Here is a 24,539-nt window from a genome sequence, read left to right on the forward strand (position 1 = left end):
TGAATGGTTTGTAATGCTACCGCAGAAGCATTTGCCAAAGCAGCAGGATGCATTGCACCTTGCTCAAAGCAAAGGCAAGTGCACAGATGTATGGACAGCCTCCCTTCCTCTGAGATCTCCTGGATTAATCTTGGCTCTTTGGTTTGGCTCTGTCATGACTTGCTTTCTGTCACCTGGCCATGGCAAAGTAGACTCAGGATGCATGGAAACATTGTCAGGGTTAGGCATCAGGACCAAATACTACAGGCCAGACCATTCCTATCACAACAGAAATTAACACTTTTTTTTGTAGTTTGAAAGAAACTGGATATCCTAGAGAATGTACTTTAGAAAAGCTTTCTTCTTAAAATACTAAGCCTGCATACTAACAGGGCATTTTCAATTTATTTCCAGCCATGGCCCCTTTCATGGCAATCACATGTCCCTCACTTTCTGTACTAACATGACTAGCACTTTAAGGGAAAATGAGTTTTGTTATTAACTTCCTAGCGGTATGCTGTAGGGACAAGGTAAAAAGTTTAAGTAGGATTACTGCTTCAAGGAAAAAATGTTTATCAAGAAGTGCTCAGCCTGTCTCGTTAAAAATAATAAAGCACTCGGAGGACGCGAAAGTGGTTGCGCAAACTACTGCACAAAGCACTCTATTTTCATGGCTCTGGCTGCTGAAGTTTAGAAGCCACTGTAGTATATGGATTGGGGAATATTTTTCAAGCACTCATACCATTGTTTTACGGTGCAGTAAATGTGCCGGTCCTTACATTCTGCAACGTATGTGCAAGCTTGGAAGCAGCTTTACTCACTAGCTTTCTGCTTGTGCTCTCATACCTGAGTAATTCAGAAATAATCCAGCCTCATTTCCTCCTTTTGCCCCCACCCCCCCCCCCCTTCCGATTTATGGAGAGATGGGATTTGGGAAGGAAAAATTGTCCCAAAAGCAATTTTTGACAGTTTTGTGAGATAGGTGTTAAAATGCAAGAGCTGCAGCTGCTCCATTCTGCATATCGCTGGTTCCCATTGAAAGGCTTGAACTGAAAGAAACCTGTTGCCAACAGGAATGTAACAAAGAGCGGACAATAATTTCTGGCAGCGAGTTGTCTTCCACCTGACATGATGCATGGTACCCTACACACGTACAGAGTCTGACAACAAACCGCCAGGCGTGACGGACTGACGTCAGTATTCATATTCCCCTCTATAAGTCCTTTAAATCTTGATTTCTCTTAAATGAATTATGTTCTCTGTAATGTTCATAATGGACTCTTTTCTTTCTCCATTAAAGTCTGTGTCAGCGTTCTCCTTCTCTGTGTTTTGCCTCAGGGCTCTTGATGTATACAAAAGCTCCTCTGTTTTCTGCTCTTAGTCACACGCTTTCACTCTTAACCTCAGCGCTATAAACTAAACATCCACCCTCTATGGCTGGAGATGACCCTGTTTACGTCTGCTGCTCAAATCACGACAGCAACAGTCATGAAACTATGTTTTCATGGAGACAGCTCTTAATAAGAGGACAATGAGGCTTGACTTCTTATAACACTACGAGTTTTTGCAAAAATTTCAACAGACATAAATAGCTGGGAAAAGTTAATGGAATCTGTAAAGAAGTGGCTTGTTTCAATCATTTTACTTCACCACCGTTTTAAATTACTATAGATGATTCATTGTAGCAGTCCACTGTGATACTGGGACATGCCAACTCAATCCGAGACAGCAAGGGCACAGGTAGGGGAGTGGGGCTTACGTTAAGGTTTCAGGGCTGGTCACGGTGATCGACCACAACCTGGACCACGACTCTCCGCTACGACAGCAGTGAGTGTAGAACAGCAGGGTCACACACACTGATGAGAAATTCCCTTTTTTTGACACCTTTTCTACCAGCCTTACTGCTGCAACTGCTAAGCAGGGGGCTGGTTGGGAAGATGGCTCTTCCTAAGGAGACCACCAGCCTGTAGGAAACAGGGTGAGCAGCGATGGGTTTGGGAACATGAGGGAAAGGGGCAAGAACACTGTTAATTCACAGTATTGGGACAACTTTTTTTGCAGGTGGCTGAAACAGGCTGTCAAGCTGGAACCAGGTTTACTTCTCTGCAAGCACAACCAGCTGAAGAGCGTGCTGGGAGCAGGGTGCAGTTCTCCATGAGGGGCTGCTGCTCTCCTGGCTGGGTCTCAGCAGGTGCCACTGGAGGCAGAACAGTCCTGGGCGAGGGTGGCTGCTCTGACTCCCCACCCCACCCTACCCATGGTCACCTGCTGCGCTCCCCCTTCCCTTTCATCATTTGGCAAGAAGGTGCTGAGATGTTGTTCCTATAAAAATGATTCCAGTGTCTTCCCGATGGGTCTTCCCTGCGACCCTGCCCATCATGTCCAGCACCGGGGCGGCAGCTTGCTGGCGCTCCCCGCGCCGCTCTCCTTTGCGCGGGGAGCCCGGGGCTCCACAGCTGGCAGCCAGCTCGCTCGGTCTCCTCGGCGCTCGCACACAGCCCTCCTCCAACAGGCTGGGGTCGCAGGGCTCCTTTTGCCTGTCAGTGTGAGCACGCTCCCCATAGAATATTTGCTGGCACTTTCATTAGTCTGATTAGTCAGAAGTATCCCAAGTGAATGCCTTTCTACTATTTCCCCTGGGAGACTGCTGTACCTACTAATAAATCTCACTGACAAAAGGTTTTCCCCAATATCCATCCTAACTTCTTTTTCTCTTAATTATATTCCAATAACCTAGTTGTACGTCCTTGTGTCACTTTGCAAGGAAACCTTACCAAAGTCATTTCTATAACTAATGCACCCCAGAGCTCACTGAACTCCTTGGCAAAAGCTCCTGCTGACTTCAATGTACTTGCAGCCGGCTTTCAGGGAAAGGTCTGCCTTTCCCCTTGGTGCAAGCCTACATCCCTGGAGCCGGCATGGTGTGGCACAGCAAGGCTTGGTTAGCGTTGCCACCCAGCCCTTTTGCTGCTGCCCTCGTCCCCTTTCTGCCTGGCACCGCCAAAGACTTGAGTGAGGGTCCGAAAATGGAAAACAAGATGTATTAACCCAGGATACTTTTCAGGCTTTGGGAGGTGCCCAGCACCCCTGCCTGCTGGCATGGGCTCCCCCAGCAGGGCCAGCAGCCTGTGGGATTTGGGGCCGAGGCCCAGCAGGATGGTTTGGCACGTATGTCCTGGGAGCAACTCACCTGGGAGCAGCAACCCGGCTCCACCACCTCAGTACCGCTGGTCCGGCAGCCACGGCTGCGTCCCTGCATAGCAATATCCCTACCTGAGGTTACACTAGTAACGACAACATGACATTCGCTGCTGCAAAGTCGGATGTAGTAAAGCATTTGCCTTCATTTCCTTCCCAGTATGATCCTGAGTCATGGTTCTTGGGAGCAGGTAACAGAGGAAACCAAACAGTGCCTCAAGTTGTGCCCAAACATGAACAAATACTTATCAATCAGGGATTTATCAGAAAAAGAAATGTTTAATGATGTAGGCTGTTATTTGGAGCTGACATTACGTGGTCCTTATGCCTCCACCTGAACTAGGCACTTTTCCTTCAGGTAGCCTCACCCACAGAAACAAAACTATCCTCACTCCCACTGCAGTAGCTCACTTGCCCTTTGGAAAAGAAGAACCAAAGCAGAGCACCTGGCTTTGCACCAACCGCCCACGAAGTTGGCTTGGGTGAGTCTCCCTTGCTGGAGGGGGGTTACCACAGCCCACGTCTACAGCAGGTCTCTCCGTGACATGGTAGATGTGGCTTGCAATTCCTAATACCCCACTGAGTTGTGATGTTTAGTTAAAGGTGCTGGGAGTCAGTCAACCAATTTGGCAATTTATCAGAGTGGATACAACAGAAAAAGGAGGAAGATGGGGAAGGGAAATATTACTCCTGGTTGTTAAGCTCTCTTGTAACATAAAACACAGAATAAGATCCAGCAAGGGGCATAGGTGCTTTCCTCTCCCTTTTGGTATTGAAGTCCACACCCACAGTCTCATGCAGCTGCTGCCTAACCCTGGAAGGGCTTTTCACATTCAAGTTCCCCAAAAGCTTAAAATCCTGCCGGAGGCGCTGAATGTCTCAGAACTGATCTCATGGCGAAGTCCCATGTTATCTAGTAAGCCGGTGCTTTTCTGCCTCTCTCATTTGAGATATCTGTTGGGGCAGCTTGTTTCAGAGCACACCACCAAAGCAGGGTTCACAAAAGATGCAGGGAAGGGTGATTCTTGCTCTGCTGTCAGCCAACATCTTAGATTTGAGCACTCATCCAGTGTCATCATCTGCTGCCAGATGGGATCTGAGCCTGGTTCTCTCTGCTCCCAGAGGAGTGCCCTACACATGTGCCTGGTCAGGCTGGGTTGTTCTGAACCTCTCCTGCTGAAGCTGTAACACTTGGATATTTTTCAGGCCAGAGAGCAGGGAAAGAGAGTGAATACAACCATCTTAGGGCTAGCAGAAGCATGATGTGAATGTAAAATCTGTGTCAAATCAGTTGAATTTGAGGGTTCAAGTCTTTGAACCCAGATTGAGGGTGGCTTCCCTGTGAGGGAAGTCTGAAGAGAAGTGTTTTATTGGACACTCTCCTTATTTTCTTTGTGCCCCAGTGGCCCTCCCAGCTGTCTCCCCGCTGAGGACACCAGCCTGGGTGGCCTCTGCTCTTAGACACCTACTGCTCCTTAGGTTGCCTGAGGTTCTTAGGTTCTTAGGTTGCTCAGGTGCCCAGTTCAGGGCAGTGGAGCCAATGGAGCAGCTAGGCACCTAAAAGTTGGGTGTTGCAGAGTTCAAAGTTAGGCTGTTAATTTCCCTTTGTCTTTGTGCTCCTACTTACTCATCACTGTGCAAAATAGGGTAGTGCATTTTGTTAATCTCAGGACAGACACAGTTCTATAATGGGACATTACTTCTGTGCATTGCACTTCTTTGTCTGCGATAAGATATGGTTTCTAATGTCTCTTTTTTTTTTTTCAGTTGGTACTTGTCCAGAGCACTTCTTCATCTTGCCAACTAGTGATTAATTGGCTGTACTGAAAGGTTCAACACTTTACTGTACGTTTACCAGAGGAGGTAGAGGAATGTCTGCTCTATATAGAGTAAAAGTATGCCCTAAGTGGATTTAAAAATGGGTCATCACTTGCTCATTTTAGAATCTGTGCCCTTAAACCACATAAAGAAAGGTGCCCTACCTTTTTGGTACCATCTTTTTTTTATCTTAACGATGAGTGGGAATCTCAGTGGGAAGTTTGGAGACTTCTGTTTATCTTCAGGTAAACACAGTACAGACAGCTCAAGCACAAACCTCCTTGTCCTATCCCAGTGGTGTCAGCTGTCATAAAGAATGTGGTTTTGTCCCTTGCTGCAGGAATTTCCATGATGATGAAACAATTTTTACCTCCCAATAGTTCAGGGGAAAAAAAATTATTAAAAGAGGTTGGCCGAGGCAGAGCCTTGTCAGCTGTAGTTTCAGCTACAGTACCTACGCGGACCAAGATGTCTTTCAGCATGCTGAGCCATATATTAAGGCTTTGGAGGGTTAATGGTCCACTTCACAGCTAGGAGACTCAAGAACATTTTGAGCAAAGCTTGGAACACAACCCAGCTCTCTAATTCACTGAGCTACGTCTCAGCTACTTGCTACATAGCCTTTTAAAAGGAAATCCCAAATTAGGACCTTCTACAATCCATGTTGTCACCCTTCTGCAAGAGAACTTTGTGAAGCAATTTGACCTTGTTCCTACTTCTGTGTTAGCATCTGATTCGTTAGCCCTAAGGTTGGAAATTCAGGCTCTTGCAACCAGACATCCATGTTTCATGTCTTGCAGATGACCCAAACATGGGTGTGTTTCAGCTGGCCATGATGCTTGTAACCACTAGACCACAATCTGCTCCCAGAGCCAAGAATAGCAGGAAGATTTCTGATGTTTGACTTTCAACAAAGCTGTCTCACTTGCAAGACATTTTGGAGTGCTGGCAATGTTAGTAAACTGACAGGGACCCTAGGACTGAGCAGGTAGAATTGGAAATCGAAAGGCAGGACAAAAAAGAAAAAGGATTTTTAAAAGCATTTTCTAGTCTTGTTTTTTCGTGTAGGTTTTGTTTGGGTTTCTTTTGAGTCTGACTCACAATTTTTAAATTTGTGGTAGGTTATAGTGTTGCCAAATGTAATATATCTTATCCTTCATCTAATCCTCTCTCCAAAGTTTTTATGCTTATTCAGTCCTTGATCTGTCTTTTGGGATGGCTTCTAAGGATACCAACCAGTAGCAGATGGGATAGGATTTTTTTTGTATTGCAGACATCTCCTGAAAGAATTGCACCAAAATAACAAAACAGCAACAGCTTTTGGGGGCTACCAAACGCCCTCCAAACAGTCACTACTTTAAGTCATTGCCAGCCTAAGTTGATTTGGACAGGGAACTGATAAAGAAATGCTGTCAAGCCCAGGCAAGTTATGTTTCTGCTTCTCCATCTGAATCATTTCTTGACTGCTTGTTGAATGCTTGAGAGCAAGTTGGGTGCCTTCCAAAACAAAGCAAAGATAGCCTCCCTGTCCCAGAGAGGTTACAGTGCAAACAGAGACTACCCAGCACGTAATAGCAATCTTCTGTGCGTACGGGAAGCAACGGAGGCAGTTGGTCATATGGATTGTGTAGGCAGGACCTAAAGACAGATGTGAGGCCATATTAGTTGTTTGTCTGTGTTACTGGCCTGCTGGAGTTCCCCGGTGCACGGCCCTGCGAAGCACTTTATGTCAGGGGCAGGAGGGACGCAGCCCAGGACAGGTCACTGAGCCAAGACGTGTCCCGCTGGTTGCACTATACACATACGTAATGTTTTAAACTGAGCTTAGTAACAGGATCTGCATGGATATCCCACATGATCCAAGTGACCAAGGCTTAGTTACCAAGCTTTTCAACAGGAAAGGAGGCTTCTGGATCAAAAATTATAATGTTTCAGCATACATAAATTACAGGTTCATCTCTCTACGTACTGACAGTTATAAACAGCTCTTTCTTGGCCCTAGGTCAGATGTATGGCTTTGACCATAATTACATTCTTTGTAGATAACTTATTTTTGGTTTGGGTACCAGGGTTTTTGTAACGGACCTGGCCTTTGCGTTGCTGTTTGTGTCTCCTGCTCCCTTTTTCCGCCACGACTGCCGCCTCCTGCCGCCAGCAGCATCTGGGTGCTCAGGAGAAGGGACGTGCAGCGTGGGTCACCAGCAAGGGGAGGGGACCTCAGCAGGGAAAAGCTCTGAGGTTTGAGCAGGACCTGTGATGGCAGCGTCGTGAGAAGCCCTGGCGTGGTGCTGTGCAGTGAAGGGGACTTCGCCCTGCCTGCCTGCCTGCCTGCCAGAGGAGGAAGCAGTGTTCTTTATCACTCTTGTTTCCCTCTGTCCTGCAGTCAGGTTTTCTGCTTGTTTTTCATTGTGCCCTTCATGTGTTTTCCATCTCTCCAGAAATCACTGGCTTTGTTTAAAATAGACGCGGAGCAGCTGCCAAGACTTTATCCAGAGAGAGAGAGAAAAACGCACGGACGCCAAGTTCCTATAGAGTTATCAAAAGCTTTCACTCCCCATCAAGATCTCTAAATATACCAGAAACCTGGTCTTCTCAGGAAGAGCTCTGCATAGTCACTATAGCTCTTCCTGCAAAAGCCACCAAAACATTTCTGCCTGGGAGAGTGCACCTCAGCTCCTGGTGGTGTCTCCCAAGATCTGCTTGTAAGTGCCCTCACAAGTCTCTTACATACTAGGATGTTGGTCTTTCTTTGCAATGCATTGAATATATACAACAAAATCAGGAAGTTAGAAGAAAATGGCTTAAGGATGTTTGACCCAGAAAACTTTAAAGGTACTACGCTCGTAATGTAATAGATTTCATCAGAGCATGCTCTGTGTTGTAGGCTTGTAGCCAAGGAGGATTCACCTTGGGGGGGCTTTGCTGGGTATGTTTGCCTTCTCTTTATGCTTTACCACCTTTTGCTAACCCAACCCTAAAGGGATTTCCTGCTTTATCTCCAAAAGGAGATGCTATTGCTAAGTAATTCCCAGCTTGGAGCTTAGCATCTCCTCTCTGCAACAGTTCAAGTCAGCAAGATGATAAGTATGTGTAAAATTGAAAACAGAATCAGCTCCTTCATCACCAGAGCAAAAAAATATTAAAATGGAGACAAAAACGAATGTCCTTTGCTTTTAGGTAGAGCCGTTTGATTTACCTCTGGCTTTTGGACCTGTTTCCTAATATTTCTTGATCAGAAAAGCTTATTGAAAATACTTGAGATGGCTGGTGGGGAGAGACTTTCCTAACAGAAGCAGCTCTTTCTGACAGAAAGTAACCAAGCCTGGAGCAGGCTTTATGAGCAGCACTCCTCCCACCAGGACTGAAAATGCAACAACTGAAAGCCAGCAGCTCTGAAGTTTCAGTTGCTAGAACAAGCTGTGATGTACATCTAAAACATAACAGGAGCAAGGGGGTGTTCCTTGCACGCTTTGGTTTCAAAGGGGCAGCGAGGTTGCATTTTGCCTGTGGCACTGCAGTCTCTTGCCACCAAGAGTCTCTTGCTCTTTCTTGTAGTGAGGTCTCTGCATTTACACCTTGGTCATTGCCTGCTTCTTATTTTTCCCAGGCACTCTGGATGGCCCTAGGAAACCAGTCTTTCGGTTCATCTTGGTTGCTTGCTCCTGCAACTCCAATTCTTCTGCCTTTCTGTGCCCCAAAAATCTGAGTTTCCCTGGAGTTGCCTCAGTGATTTGGTACCTTTCACAGTCAGGCCTCGCAGTAAGGCATCAGGGAGGGAAAGCTGCCTTGTCTGCAGAAGTGTGTGGTGGATGCCAGACTTTTTTAATGTTAAAGGAGCGGGAGAGTTACAATTTTAGATGACATGTAAAAAAGATGATCTCCTGTTTCTCCTCCTTTTGCTCACCTCCCTGCTCCCCTTTGAAGGTGTCCTTCTCTGCTCTCAGCTCTGTCATAGGTAATCTCGGTTTGGTGCAGCCAGTTCCTCCTCTTACTCTTCCTAGGAAAACAAGGTCGTCTTGCCACTGTTCTTCCCTGCACATTGACAGAGCAAAGTCCTTCTACAAGTCCTGCTGTAGATTACGTTAGTGAGGTCCTTCCCAGCTCCGCCACCGGCACAGGCGCAGCGTTTTCAGGGAAATGGGAGTGTCCCTGACTATGCCTCCCGTGTATGTGTGTGTCTGCACTGTGAGTAAGTCTGCAATTATGGTAAGCACATGGAGAACTCAATGCACAAAGTATGAACTTGTTGTTTTGAAAGTCTGGGCAATAACATCTTGATGACTCACTTTATCTCTGTAAATAATGGCTGAAAAATACTTATTTCTTCATAGTATTGTGAAGATTCAGAATACTTCGAAAGTGTTTTGGGGGAAATTGCTGCTTCTGGTACTATTATAAATTAAATCTTTGGTCATTCACCTCATTCATGGTGTTAACACTCCATAAGAAAGGAGTGCTACTTTCATTGCTTTTTTCCTAATACTGTTTTTCTGCTGTTTCCTGCATAAGCAGGGAATACTCATGTAGCCCCCAAAAATCTTGAGTCACAAAACATCTTTCTATCTAACCTGGTGCACTGAATACCTAAGTCAGCACTGAGCTAGGTGGTGATCGGGTCTCCCAGAAAGCTCGGCATCCGTTCCAGGAATTAGCCTTAAGTGTTGATCACACACACGCACACGCTCTTATACTGGGGAGGGGGAAGGAAGGAAGAGACAGAGTAACACAAAAACGCTGGTGCTGTGAAAAACAGAGTGAGGCATAAGAGGGAAGAGATGTGGCACCCTGAGTAACCAGCAAGAACAAAGCACAAATGAAGCCTTTGCACAGCAAACAGAAATTTATGAAAGGCGTTGGACCAGGATGCTGCTTCTTTAGTTCTTTTTGAACAGCTCTGAAAATGAAGTGAATTAATAGTTTCCAAACCTAACAGGTAAGTTTGCAGCAAGCAGAAACATGAGAATAAAGAGGGTGGTAAAGCAATATTAAAAAAGAAGATTACAGACTGGAAATTGGGCTCAGTGCAAAATCTTTTTTTCTGTTTTTTTTTTTTTTTAGTTACTGTAACTATAAGCAAGAAACATGTGCCAGAGGAAATGAGAATTTAAGAAAATATAGACAGCTTGGCAGGGCCACAAAATGAAAGCTTTAAGGAAAGAAAATTTAGAGAACAGAAGGAAATATTAGTTGGGGAAAAGATAGCAGCACAGAAACATCAACTTTTCAAAGATATAATTTTGCACCCAACTTTTTAACATCAAAGTTCTGCACTGCATGAAAATGGTAAGTTTTGTCATATTGATCCTGGGGCAGGAAATTATGTGCACGCTTTTTTTTTAACCTGTTGGGAGAAAAAAATGTATACACAAAGGCAAGGAAAGAGGAAACCGATTCCAGCAATTTAATAGTTAAGGTGTTGGAATAGTTACCAGACACTGTTTCTGTAGGAATGATGAAGCTGAGATTTAGAACACGTTGAAAGAATTGTGATTCCGAATGGCCAAATACACATTAGTGCCCCCACCTTGACACAAATAAACCACAGCTGCCTGGACAGCATAATTCCCTTTTGGCTTGAAACTGTATATGTTATTTAGAAGGCTCTTTGAGAATAGAAGTAGCCCAGTGAGAGATTCATAGAGAAGCCAGGGATCTAAAGCTGACCCAGCAAATAACTGCTTCTCGCTGCCTGTGCAAGAAAACTGAGGCAGTTGGATCCTCAGCAAAGGTAGCTGGAAATACAGAAAAATAAGCCCTGATCCTTTCCTCTAAGAAGATAACAAAGCAATAGCAGGTGCTCAGAGGCCGCTGTGAAAGGCCTGGTGTTGAATCCCTACTAGCATGAAGCTTGCGCTGCCATGTTGGCCTTTGTTGTTAGCAAGGAGCGGTATCTGGCTCCTCCTCATTCTGTAATGTGTAATTTTTAGTCTCTCCAATACGTGAAGTCACTGAACCTTCTGACCTGTTTACTCAGTGCTTCCAGAGGCCGTTCATTTCCAAACATTATCATGTTACAGGTACTTGGAGTCTCTAGTTCAACCATTTTTTGTAGTTATTTATTACTCTGGTTTGGTCTGTGAATGCTGAAGCAGCAGTTTTTTCCTCACCAACTGTCCTACCGCAGAGCTGCAACCTCTGCCTTTGCCACCTGCAAAACCCTGGTCCTTGTGCAAGAGCTGCTTCAGCAATTCCTTCAGCCAGATGGTGCTGGGTCCACAACCCCTTAGCCTGCACATACATCTGCAAACAACATGCTGGCCATAAATGCAGCACCCATGGAAGGCATCAGATGCACCACGTCAGAGGCAGAGACATCAAACTATCCACAAGGCCAAGGATGGAAAGAGCAGCCTGTCTGTGGTTGCCTTTCATGAAACTTCACCCAAGGTTCTTTGCGTACTCAGAAAAAAATGGGTAACGGGAAGAGCTTGGTGGCATGTAGACTGGAACTTTCGGATTGCTTTGTACTCGTTGCTGTGGCGTACCAGCTTCCAGTCATTGAAACAAGGGAAAGGCTGAGCGCACATTTCTGTTTCAGGAAGATGGTGGAGTACAGCTTGTTTAGGCAGGGTCTGCCAGAACTAGCAGTCTATGCGTAGATTGTGGGACTCAGCCTAGAATGGAAAACTGGCCCGAGAAAACGAAATATTTGAGCAGCTAATCTGTGCTACATTGTCAATACCTGAGATAGGTAATTAAAGCTAGCTCTTGCACAGCTACAAAATCTGTGGTCATGCCTTTAGGTTGCGGTGTAGGCATACCTTGGGTGTCTGAGAACATCTGCTTCTGCACTCGAGCCTCCCTTTGTAATCACTTAATGTGTTAAATGCATTGTGTGGTGGGGTTCAGGGATATTTAGTCGGATATAAATATCCCTATGGAAATAGTGGAGAGCACTCCTTGATGCAAATTGCTGCTATTCATGCTCTGGGATATTATGCTCTACGACGCTGCACTGTGCTGGGACAGGCAGGCCATTGCTTCCCAGAAGGAAGCAACCACAAATGCACTGTACACACAGTTTGTCCCTTTCTTTTGCCCTTCAGCCTGCCAAGTGCTTTGGTAGCCTCACAACTGCACATCACGTGAGCAAATCTTTGGATGTTTGGATGGATGTTTGGACGGATAGGATGGACTCCTATCAGCCTCGTTGGTTAAACATTTGGGAAAGCCGGCTATACCATGCAGCTCACTGCAATGCAGGAGGGATCCCAAAGTGTTTTACAATTGGTATTTAACTCACAATTCATCCCATCTAATTTAAGGTGGAATACTTAAATTGAAGCTTTGGCATTTCAGTTTAGTTCCTGTCATCCAGGAGCTGTCTAGCTCGTAGCAATCCCTTACCCACTATTGGGGTGCTGCTTCCCCAGCCTGAAACACCGCCTCCATCCTGTGCGAAGATGCTGGGGACCTGGAGGTGTCCATCTTTGTCCCACTGGGAATTCCCTTGCTTGCAGTGGGGTGGGTGGAGGGGGGAGTGTTGTCTCATGGAGTGCCCGGGATATGGGGAAACCCCTCTGTTTGCTGACCTTGACTGCGTCACATCCCTGTCAGGTGTGGTGTGATGCACAGTAGCGTGTGTTCCCCTGAAATGGCCACTCTTACAGCTGGAAACACCCCGGGATGTCGATTTGCTCAGCTGAGAGGTGCCGCTGTGAGAAGGCACGGGGATGAGCCTGGGCCAGGTAAACCCACCGGCCCAGGCAGGAAGGTCAGGAAAATGAGTCAGGAAGAGAGGAACATGCTTCAGAGCACGTATAGCTGTGGGACCAGTGTACAGAAAGTCTCTGTGATTCATAGGACAAGGTGTGAACCTTGGAAAGGGACCTGGACCCCCTCCTCCTTCCTGTGCCCAGGTTGGAGCTTGTTCTGCAGCGCAGAGGAGCCGAGGTGGGCTCATGCTGGTGATACTCACTCTCGACAAGGTCTACATATAGTGCTATCAAGGGAAAGGGTTCCTTGTTTTAGGGTCCTGGGCAAAGTCTTAATGTTATGTGCTGTACCCAGTGCGTGCCCTGTGAAGATTTGAACCGTGCCCTGAAGCAAGCCTGGAGCTTTGGGACAGGGTGTGCTGGAGCTGCCGTGGGTCTCTGAAGAGTTGGACTCATCCTTGGGGCTTAGCGCAGCTGGATGGGTCAGCCTTTCTGCCTGTGAGAGGGGAAGGGATGGACAACTGAGGGAAGACACAGTGCTGTAGCCCACTTAAATCACAGAACTTATAAATTTAGTGTATTAAGGACCAATACAACCACAAGGCCCCCTTCTTGTCTCAGCAGAGCAAGTTTTACTGCACAGCTGCAGTGGCAGCATACTCCAAGCACTCCTTGCTCAAGAGGAGAAGCGAGTCCTCTGTGCTCTTCTACAAGGAGCTTGACGGATGCTTTGAAAATGCCAGTCCTGGTGGGGACACGGGGGATGCCCTGTGCTTTCTGATCCAACTGGTCTAGCAAAATGTCTAGAGTTTGGCATTGTGTCTGCAGATCTGCAGTGAGTGTACGTGTCTCAGGAGGGATGGTGGTGACTTCTCTCCCTTCAGTGCTGCTGGTGGCAGTCCATTTTCACCACTCTGCTACTGGTCCAGTGATATGCTGGGCCACCTAAGCACTGCCTTTATTTTTCAGATGCAGTATGTAATTAATCTGTGGGACTCACTGCCACATTACTGCGTCCAAGAGTGAGTAAACGAAGCTAGATGGTTCTGTGCAAGAATATTGACTTTCAACACTAAATTAAAGAAGAGATGTGATATGAAGAACGTAAATCAAACTCTTGCTATTGGCAACAGAGAAGCAGTTTTCCCCAGGACAGATTATTGCAGAAGGTTTCTTGCATCTTCTGGAAAAAGAAATGCTGGCTGCTGCCAGAGGGACGATACCAGAATAAACAGACTGTGTGTAGGTATGAGATTTCAGGTCCATGAGTGAATGGGCCACAGCAGCAACAAATTGCCAGTGCACTGCTAAGCACGTTTCCTCAAGTGAGAACAAAATACCCTTGCCTGTGTCACCAAACTTGGAGGTAATAAAGATCAGCCAGCCATGTGAAAAGCCACCTTTGCTTTTTCCCTCCCTTATCTGCAGCAAACAGCCTGGGCTACTTGCATGGGAGGGCGGCATGCCCCCCTGCTCCCCTCCGTGGCCGCCCGGCTCCCCTTGCTCCCCGGGTCACCTTCCACCACGGGGCTGCCTTCACCACCCCAGCGGGGAGGGTTAAGCTCAGCTGCGTATAATCTTTAATGTGATACGCGTACGGGCTCTTCTTGTTACACTCGGGCTCAGTTAGCAGGTACAAGCAGCAAAGGTGAATATTAAGAGCTGCTTAGAGGATTGATTTTTCATTAAGATGAATCTGCTGTAATTAAGCCTAACAGAGATGTACGTGCTAATGCTGTGTTATTTATTGCCTGAATGCAATCCTTTTTTTTTTAAAAGCATGTGAAGTTTCTTTACCTTTCTTTCTTTTTCTTTCAGTCTTGTACTATTTCTGCCTCTCCCTCTAGAATATATGTTGGTGTGCCTTTTCTTCTTTCAGTGTCTGTTTTCTCTCAAGACCATTTTTTTTCTGTTGTGTTTAATTGTTTTTCTCCTGATTTATTGTTGCAAGCCCATGCTAGGCAGTCTGTTTATTTATAATTTGGATTATTTTAAAATGGATCCAGAGCTCTAGGTCAGTGTTTAAAAATTAACTAATAAAATACACAAATGAGGCCCAATGGTCAACATGAGATTACACATCCTCTAGGATTCGCATGCTACTCCAAATAAAGCACTGGGGAATACCAGCCCCAGGCATGGAAAATTCACTAATCTGGACTGAAACAGGCTGGTATGGAAAATATATATGGGGACCCTTCACTGACAGCACCGGGCTACTCTTCTTCTGATAGGGCCTGCAGGTGTTAGCATGAGCCCTCGGGAGGAGCAATGGCAATGGTGGGCTACGGCAGAGAAACACTGGCCTCTGCTCAGCCCAGGTGTCCACCTCCCCAGAACTGATCCTCTCACGCTAGGTGTTTTGGGAGAACGCAGCTCAAAGGATAATAAGTATAACGTGCTCCACACAACACAGGTCAGGAGACCAGAGGGTCCCAAACTGCGGCTGCGCCTTCCCCCTTCCACCGTAGAGGCTGCTGGTTCCCATTGAAGGAACACCAGTGGGAGGCAGCTGTGCTGTTCTGCACAGAGACACAAACCCACCCATCAGCTCCCCCCCAGTGTCCTGGCACTACCCCACGCGTGGTACCCTAACAGTTATATCCCTCTCTTCACACTCCATTGCAAAACTTCTCCAGTAAACAAACAAGTGGTATCAGCCACTGTGCGTATTTGGAGAGGCAGCTCTGGCTTGTGGAGGAGGACAGGCAGGAGCAGCAAACCTCGGGAGGGAGTGCGGTGTATAAACAGCCCCGCTGGCAGCTGGCTGAAGGGGCGGCCATGCCGCAGCCTGGCTCAGCCGCTTGTGGTATGGCAGGGCAATGGGACCAAGCCAGCGCATCGCCCGAAGCAAAGCCATCGGGGTGGCCAGCTGGCAGCCACAGATACCACACCCACGCACCCCCCGGCAAACGCGGTGTCCCACGGCTGGTGCCACCAATGCTATGAGGTCGACCGGGCCTGCATAAAGCGTGCGCCAGGCTAGGGGGTGGCTTGAGGCGGCAGGCAGGAGGCGGGACCCTTGGTCGTGCTCAGAGATGCCTCGCTGGCCAGGCCAAAGAGACAAGCACACAGACCGCAGGCTTTGACACGCTGGCTTGACAGCTGGGCTCATTTAGTTGGTCTGCATGAATGCATGAAGCGGTGGCACGGGCTGGCCAGTGCAGCGTGTCCTGCTCACCTCCCTGCAGAGGTGGGAGCGTGTCCAGCAAAGGTAAGAAAACTTAGGGAGCTGCAGGAACTAAATCCACCTGCTCAGTCAGTCACAGCCCGGGCTTGCTGCTGCCCTGAAGACATACGGGTCTTTCATATTGGTGCACAGTGGGAGCAAAATTTCCCCCCAGTGTCCCCAGCCAGAGGTATGGCGGGTGCGTGGAGGTGCTGGTGCTGGACTCCAGCACCACTCCCACTGCCAGCAGAAGGGTCTTTGAGCAGTTGCCCCAATGAAAACAAGATCAGGCTTTTTAGTGCGGTGTTAACAGCTACGTTAAAATCCTCACACTTTCCAACAAAAGAAAGGCCCTCAGAGAAACCCAAACAAACACTCACACAAGCAACACTGGAAGTTGGCTTGAGTTACAAACACAGGAAATTAAATACAAAACCATGTTACAATAGCATTGAGGATCTGACTTAAAACAAGCCAGACAAGAGCATGCACTGTTCAGCTTGCCGTATTTTTCCCTACCCCCTCTCCCAGGGGGACTGCCTCTCTAAATACACACGTGCATGTAAGCAGTGTATGTTTGTATACACACATACATGCATGCACAATTTCCACCACATTAAATAAACCAGTAGGATTAAAATAATAGAGTAGCCTTTCTCTGAACTGAGCTTACCCAGTATACATGTACACGAAGGTGCTTTACCCAGGACTGCAAATGTCCTATGTTATGGGGGAAAAAGTTTGTTTGGGGGTTTTTCTTCTTTCCTAAACTGAGATCCTTGCAAAGATTCAGTCTACAGCACAATTTCACAACAAAGGAAGGTGCAACTGAGAGCAGTGCAAAGGTGAGAGCAAGGACAAGAAGGGAGGAGTTCCTTAAATAGGTTTTATTGCTGAAGAAAACACAGTATTTAATCTGCAGCTTCAATTGCATTAGCAGAAGACACCTTTACTCCAACAGAAATGCACACCGAGGGTTATGCCAGTACAGCAGCATGGCCTCGAAAAAATACTCTCCTGATGGACAAAGCTTTACTGAGCTTTACAACTGGTCTCCTTGTGTGCCCTTTCGTATGGCAGCCAGGATGCTGCCATCGGGTGCCCTCTGCAGAAGCCTCTTCCCACCTCCAATCACAGCCGCACGCTGCTGGAGGTCAGTGGAAAGGGGAGGGTGGCCTCAGGTTAACATGTCTTGACTTGTCCCTTTCTTTAAGCAAAGCCCTTTCCCTTTGCTGCAAATCCCTATCTCATGGCCTCAGTCCTAGGGTACACACTTGTTTTTCTCCTTTTATCTTCAAAACACTCACAAATGTATTTCAAATGAGAACTCTATTATGTTTTCCTTTCCTTTATTACACTTTGCTACAGTTTGTCAATACTGGCTACCGGTGTTATTTGAGGCCATGCTTAAAAAAAAAAAGGTCCTTCCCGAGCTCTGAACATTTATCTGAAGTTCTGCATAAGGTCACATGTCTCCTCCAGCAGAAGGTCTTGCAAAGTTAAACAAAGTCCCCTCGCTTGCTCTGTCTGAGTAAATACAGACCATATTGGAGTAAATAAACAGCCAGGCAGTGTCTCAGACAATGGGCCTTGGCGATGAATTAATAAACTCTGCCTCTTGCATTAGCAGAGTGTGACTGGAACTGGCAGGAGGCCCTGGCGGGACTCCAGAAACGATTATTACTAGACAGAGCCAAAGGAGACTTGGCACGGCGTGGAGCCCACAGCTGGAGATTAGGTAACAGAGTCAAAGCGCTCGCGGAGCTGCCAGGGCGTTGGTTACCCTGCCTGAGGAGAGGGTCAGGACTCTGTTTTTGTAGCTCGTATTCACGCAGGGTGCCTATCTCCAAAACTCACGCTGCTCCGGTTTGTAAGCCATAGATTTATGCTGCAGGATCAAATTGCCATCCCAAACTGGGGTAGTCGCCCAAAATGCCTGTCTGGTGAAACTACAGAGGATGAGCCTGCACCATCCCTGTCCTCTCCGCCACCCAGAGACTCTGGTGTCCTTGGGTGAAGCAGGGCTTGGTGGTACTGCAAAGGGGACAGCCAGGCCATGCAGCTGGGCAGTGCTATTTTGGGTGAGGGGAGCAAGATTGCTTCTGTAAAGAAAAGCCCTATCTGGGCTTGTCTTCTGAGCTGTGTGTTGAATCCAGAGGCGGGGGGCCTGCTGAGGAAGGAAAGCCCTCCTAATGGCTTGCACTGGGGGTGGGCTGACACCTGTGGGGAGCCACCGCTAAGCCAGCCTCTTCCTGAGCTGGTGGAAGTTGTCACCCAGAAGCATTAATGAGTGATGTGTAAATAGGAAGGGGCTGTGGACGGCTGGTAAAAGGCATCCCCCCAGTTCCCACATCCAAAGAAACGGTGTCTGCAGTGCTTCGTGGACTGTGGTGCAGCAGTGCCTGCGCTCTCTCCCAAACCAGAAGAACCATCGCCTTGGAGCCTGGAAGCCCAGCAGCCACGCTGGATGAGTGCTGCAGCAACTTCAAGTAGCAGGTTTATCAGCTGGGCTACCTCCAGCGTGGATACCCTGCTGACACAGCTGTCCTGCTTCCAAGAGCTGAGCTACTTTCTTCACCCGGTGTTGTACTGGTTTATTTAGACCTATTTCTTGGATCTCTGACATGGGCCTGCTTATTGCCATGCACAGACATGCCTGTGTTTGCAACTCACATCCCCACAATCAGCTATAAACATGTTAGCAACGTCAGGTGGGCTTGGCACTTGTGTGCTAGAGTAGGGTGGAGGGGGAAGTGGTACCTACTCCTGCTGTGAAGCATTTTGAGAAGTATGAATGAAAAACTCAAGCTTTTTCAGTGTCTGGGAAGAAAGGGCCCCCACACCGTTTTGATGGCCCTGACTGCTGGAACATCTCTGTTTGGAGCCCATGTCTTTTACATCTCAATGACTGCAACCATGGAAATGAAAAGGAGGAAGAAATCAGTCTTTCTTAGTGCCATTACCATGAATGGAACTACCTGGATTGCTTCGAAAACACACTTTACCAAATATACGGTGGCCAGTAAAGTTTCCAAAATGAAGGGAATGAAGTCTTTTATTTCACCTATACGCTATAGTAAATGGCATTTCTTATCCTCATTTACTGCTGAATCCCCAACCTGTCCTGGACTGAATGCCTCCAAAGAAAAACCATAATAGTTTCCAGCTCTGAATACTGCCTTTTGTCATCAGGTTTGAAAGCCCTTCACAAAGGAGAGGAATCTCATTTTTTTGTGTTTTTCCACAGGGAGAAAGGGGGTCACGCAGGCATAGCCCCAGCCCTGCTCTGCTGAGTGCCAGCCTGCCGCCGGGCTGGGCCTGCGCCCACAGAGGCCGACATGTGGAATGCACCTTGCGTGGAGTTGTGCTAAAAGCATTTGTCACCTATGGCTGGGACTGCAAACGCTCCTGGTGTGAGTAGCTGATGGTTGGTTGGGTCAAACTGGAGGAGTCTTCCAGTTCCTGCTGAGCAGGGCTAAGGTAAAGCTGACTCCACAGCCCTTTGCTCACTCCCCAAGCTCCTTCCTCAGCAAGCAAGCGGGTTTTTTCTTTCATAACAACATTTGATGCAAAGTATTGCTTTCCACTAGCCAAGGTGCAGATTTTGTTCTTCTCCTTAAATCACCTTCAGCTTGATGAACGTGGGCATTCCTTGCTGGTGCCTCTAAACATTGCCTGGAGAGAAAACCTCTGCGGAAAGTGAAATTCAGAAGAGCTAATAAAACATTTTCTGAAGGGTTTGAATCTCTCATTCCAAAGAAAACAAAGAGGTCGGCTGACCTTTCAACCTGACCCTTTTCTTTTTTTTCTAAGGCATTAAGAAAAACATTCTGCAAACAATGAGTGCTAGTGGTAATTGTCCCTCCCCTGTGCCCCAGTTCTTGCCAAAAGCAACATTTCAATGGCTATGGGGGGTGGAGGTTGAAAGCAAATGAGTGAGCAAGCAAATGCTGCCTTTCACACATCAGTGCTTGGCTATGCCCTGACCACATTCAAGGAGGTTCAAGGTGAGGGAGTCAAGCTCTCAGGCTGTTCCTCACCCAGTTTTGCAGTTGCAGGTACCTGAAATCCTGCGCCCCAAGTACGGAACTCTCTGTCGGAAGCGTTCAGAAAGCCCCGTCAAAGGGTAAGAAAAAGGGTCACGCGGCGGTAAAGTGCAGTATAATTTAGATCAACATCGCTTCGATCGACTGGTGAGTTCCACCTTCACGTCACATGCCACATCCCCTCATCCCTCAGCCTGTCGCGGTCCTTCTCCTCGTGTCAGGGAGAGGCCTGGTGTGAAAACAATTTCATGTCAGAAAAAAAAGTGCTGTTTTTATATGAGAAAAACCTTCTTGTACCGTTTATCTCCACTGTTTTCCAGCACTAGGACCTGCAGTGGATCCTGCTGTGACATGTTTCCAGCTGCAAAAGGAATCAAAAGATTTAGGGTTGAGTTCCCTCCTGATTCTGGAACATGTTCCACTGTACAATCTTTTGTAATATCTCTCTGCAATAAAAGCACTAATGCTCTCCAAGAGGCCTCCCTCTTTCACTTTCCTCATCAGAGGTGATGACAAGCTCCCAGCCCAATTGTCTACACACATCCTGAACTGCTGGGAGCCAGAGATACAGCTACCTTTCCTGGTTCTGACACCAACCTGTACGCTGGTCCTGGGCAAACCGCTTAAGCTTTGCCCGGCCCGGACAAAATTTTCATAGAAATCCCTTCTTGCTAATACTGGAGCAGCAGCATTAGCACTGCGTGCGATGGTTGTAGACAGAGGGGCTTTCAGCTGTCTTCGGGACTCTGCTGCCAGAAAAGGAGACGTGCCTATGCCAGGGCTCATCTTCCTAACTCTGGGGCAGCTGACTCAGTTTTGTAAAAGCACACTGGTACTGTCAAGGTCCTGCCTTTGAACGTGTTTCTCCGGCTGTAAAATGTGGATAGAAACACTGAGCCAGCTCTGTAAAGGTCTGCTGAGATTTAAGCTATGCTGGCATCCTCCTCCTCAGTGTCAGCAGAGCTGGCAGACACAAGGAGAGCACAGGACGGTTTCTACTTTTCTTTGAATCATACTGTAAAACCCCGCAACCTGGAGAACAGACCTCATAATTCCCAACAAGCACACAAGTGGGTTTAGGTGCTTGTGTGGGAGGAAAAGAAGAGGTTCGGGGGGGTTAAGTAAACAGTGCATCCAGAATCTTTTTGTTACCCTCCAGATTTACTTCTCCTCTTCAGTAGGAGTTTGTACAGCAAAGTACAATTTTGTGGCTCTTCTTCAAGACCATTAACTCAATATAAAAATATCAGCACTGTTTTTATTATCTGAAAAAAAGAGCTCTGAGCTGAGTTTTTGCAAGCAATGCTCGGTTCATTAAACAATGACTCAGAGTAGGTTTTGTGGTGGAGGATTCAGCTTTTCCTTAGCGGTAGGATCAAGATGTCCTGTTTTCATGATAATCTACCTTTCATATCTCTCGTGTTGCAAAATTCGTTTTTACCTTGATCCCACACAAACCTCTTAGTTTCTTGCTTTTGTTATTGTAAATTATTTACTTCAGAAATGCTGAATCATGGCACTGAGGTTAGAGAAAATTGCACTTGTATTTAAAGTAAGAATTGTTCCCACATCTGAAGACTCCTGGACTATTATTTTTGCGTGTCCTTACGTTTTATGGTTTAAAAAAGTTCAAGTGGCACTTGGTTTGGCCCTCCTCAGAGAGGTCTGAACCTGGACCTTTTACCTCAGAGATACTTAATTCTAGCAAACGATGCCTGCTAATGCTACGTGGGAGGAACTGTGCCGAGACAACAGAGAGCTGCGTGGGCAGTCACGGTGCTGGCTTCCCTCAGACTGCCCCAGAGCGTGTCCTCCTGCGCTGCTGCCAGCTGGCCTCCTCGAAGTCTGGGTGGCAGAGCACTGGTGGGTCCCAGGCTGCATGGGCTCACGTTGTCCGTGAACAGCATGGTGTGCACCAGAACAGAAGCAGGCTGCAATTCAGAGAAGCGCTGCGTGGGTTGTGTGAACACCTGAAGCTTATGCACCTTGGACTTGCTGAAAACGGGCTAGAAATCTTCTGAAAAAAGATTAATTCCCAGTTCTTACTTGACCAGAAACACAAGGAAAAGGAGCCAGAGCCCCAGCCCCAGGCATGCACCACAGCCCGCCGAGCAGCCTGGAAACACAAGGACATCACGGCCTGGGCCCACAGCCTGGTTATTACCCAGCTGCAACCCCGGCCCCCCGGTGCAAGGGCTGGCTCTCGCCCACGCTCCTCACCATAAGCTACGTGTCGGTGGCTGAATCACATCTGCTGTAAGCGAAGACACGCACTGGTTACCCATCATCTAGCGACAGGCAGCTACCAAGGCTCCCTCCACATGCAGTCATGAATTAAACTAACTTGTTTGTGTGTCAGATGGCTAAAGTGAACGCGAAAGCTGAGACAGGGTGACCTGCAAGGTGGTGTGTGCAGTACAGCAACGAGTGGCTACAGGTCTGAGCCCGGTATCCCTTTTTTTTCCATTTTTTATAGGTTTTTATGAATACAAAGGTGAGACGCAGCAGGGAGGGTGTAAGACAGTGTGCATCTGAAAAAGCCATAATTTACGCTTTGCTGCGTTTATATCCACTGACAGGTGCCTGTTTTACCACCCTGCACACTGCCTATGGGATTCCTGCAACACCAGCGCTACTCAAAGAGTAAGCTGGATCGGGATACAACCAGCAGGTTGGTGCCAGCAGACGAATCGCTGCTCTGACCAGGGGCTGGCCTCAGGTACAGCTCCTGCACCCTCTTCTCTGAGCCAGTCAGTAGCCCACCATGTCTAACAGCAGCGGCCGCTTGCCTGCTGAATCTCTGCTCCACTGAGCAACACCCGACATGCAGAGAGGCAGATAGGGGCCACCTCGTTAGTCATTTAATGAGTAAACAAACCATTTCTTCAGCGTTATCCAGGATCACTCAGCCTAAGCCAGGACACCAGCCTGGCAGAGAAGGGGCTTTTGGTCTGGCCCCCCTCCACAGCAGCTGGCGAGGGGCTGGTCCCTCGAAGAAGAAGGGGGCTGCCACTGTCTACAAAGCACATGGGACAACCTGTGGCAATGACTTTTTCCAGAGGTCAGCTCAACCTGAATCAGTTAATCCATGTTTTCTGTGCATTAGACCCCAAGTTCTTTTGTATTACAACTGATAGTTGAATTTTCCATTTTAATGGCTCTCATCTGGAGATGTCAGCAGTGCTCTGTAATTGTGGATTATTTAAGCCTCAGCACATCCTTCAGGCAGGTTTTATACCCCCTGTTTACAGAAGGGCTGGGTGAGGCCAGGGAGCCATCGGAGGGTGTGTGCCAAGCTGCATCAGGGCCAGGGATAAAGCCCCATTTTCCTCTCTGTTTCTGCAATGAGACCTTGTCTGTTTAATCCAGGCAACTGTCAAGGGATGGGGTTTCCCAGCAGGATGGCGTGACGGTTTGTGTGCATGTGAGAGCCCAAGCAGAAGCCCAAATGAATGCTGAAGTGCTGCTGACTTCTTCAGTGGCAGAGGAAAGTAACTATTTTATCTGTAAGTTGCCCTGCATTTTACAGCCCTTCCCATCCCGCCATGAGCTCACTCCTTCATGGATGGGCTCTCAGGCAGTGTTAGTCCCCCTACAGCCACAGCTACAGGGCAGCCACTAATTTAAATCAGGCTGAAAGGAGAGATGTTGGAGTGCAGAGCTGTGAGGAGCTACAGGACAGCAGTAACGCAGCCGGTCGTCTTTTCTCCCAGGCTTTATTGGGATGCCATGCACGCATTCGATGCTTGCTCCTGCTCCGTACGTGACTCTTTGCCACCCTGTCAAGGAGTTGCATGCATGCTCTCCCTGCCAGCTCGGAGGCAGCGCTGCAGGCAGGCAGGCAGGCAGACCTCCCGCACCCCGCTGCCCGCGCTCCGGAGCGGCGGCAAGCAGAGAAGCGTATGCTGGAAGACTTTGAAGCAATGCAGGACCGGGGGCGAGAGCGCAGGACCCACAAAGCAGGAACCTTTGGGTCGCGTGTTAGCTCTAGAAACCTGCCAGAACTGGGACGAATGCAGGAGTGCAATTAGCAAACCGTATTGCCGGCTGTTTCCAGGGAGCGTTCGTTCCCCCTTCCCAGCTGTGCTGGGGTGGAGGTGAATTTCCAGTGCAGCGGGAGCACTAACAAGTTAATGTTTAACATTATTATTACCTCATCTTCCAGAGGCTCCTTCTAAACATAACAATTGACGACAGGCTCCTGATAGTTTGGAGGAGACCGACCTCAGCCCTAAGACTATGATGAATATGATTTCCCTTCCCCCTCTGTTTTGATTTTCTGCTCTGTTACTCCAGAGCATTGGCTGGCCATGACCCCTGGCTGCTTTTTCTGTAATTACCAGCTCCTGCCAGATTTACTGTGGAAGTTAATGTCTGTTCCAGCCAAGTCAGCCCCACTGTTATATTGTACGAGACAGTAACCCCTTCAGTACAGGCAGAGCTTTAGCAAAACAAAACAAAGAGTCAGGGAAGGGGCTTCTCAGGGCACTGGGGAAAGCCTCACGTGCTTGACGAGGGTGCCACTTTAACACTAGTGCTTTCATTACGCAGAGGCAGGCCACAAAATCTTCCTCAGGGTCTTTCAAATCCTGCAGAGCACATGAGGTGCTCGATGAGGAAAGAGCAAGAAAGCGACTCTTAGCAGAGCTCTGACAAACTCTCAGGCTTTCCTCT

General features: G+C 47.8%; 1 protein-coding gene across 2 annotated transcripts in view; it reads left to right on the plus strand.

Moving 5' to 3' along the window:
• Nucleotides 1-19,301, plus strand: part of BMF (Bcl2 modifying factor) — a 44,266-nt gene extending 24,965 nt beyond the window's left edge. The window contains exon 5 of one of the 2 annotated variants that reach the window (XM_072865319.1): nucleotides 19,067-19,301. In XM_072865319.1, the coding sequence (XP_072721420.1) occupies nucleotides 19,067-19,112 (46 nt within the window). In that variant the 3' untranslated portion in view covers nucleotides 19,113-19,301. The remainder of the gene's footprint in view (nucleotides 1-19,066) is intronic. The other variant, XM_072865317.1, reaches the window with a different exon arrangement.
• The last annotated feature ends 5,238 nt before the right edge of the window (nucleotides 19,302-24,539 follow it).

This window comes from Ciconia boyciana, chromosome 6 (assembly GCF_034638445.1).
Source record: "Ciconia boyciana chromosome 6, ASM3463844v1, whole genome shotgun sequence".
Lineage (NCBI taxonomy): Eukaryota > Metazoa > Chordata > Aves > Ciconiiformes > Ciconiidae > Ciconia > Ciconia boyciana.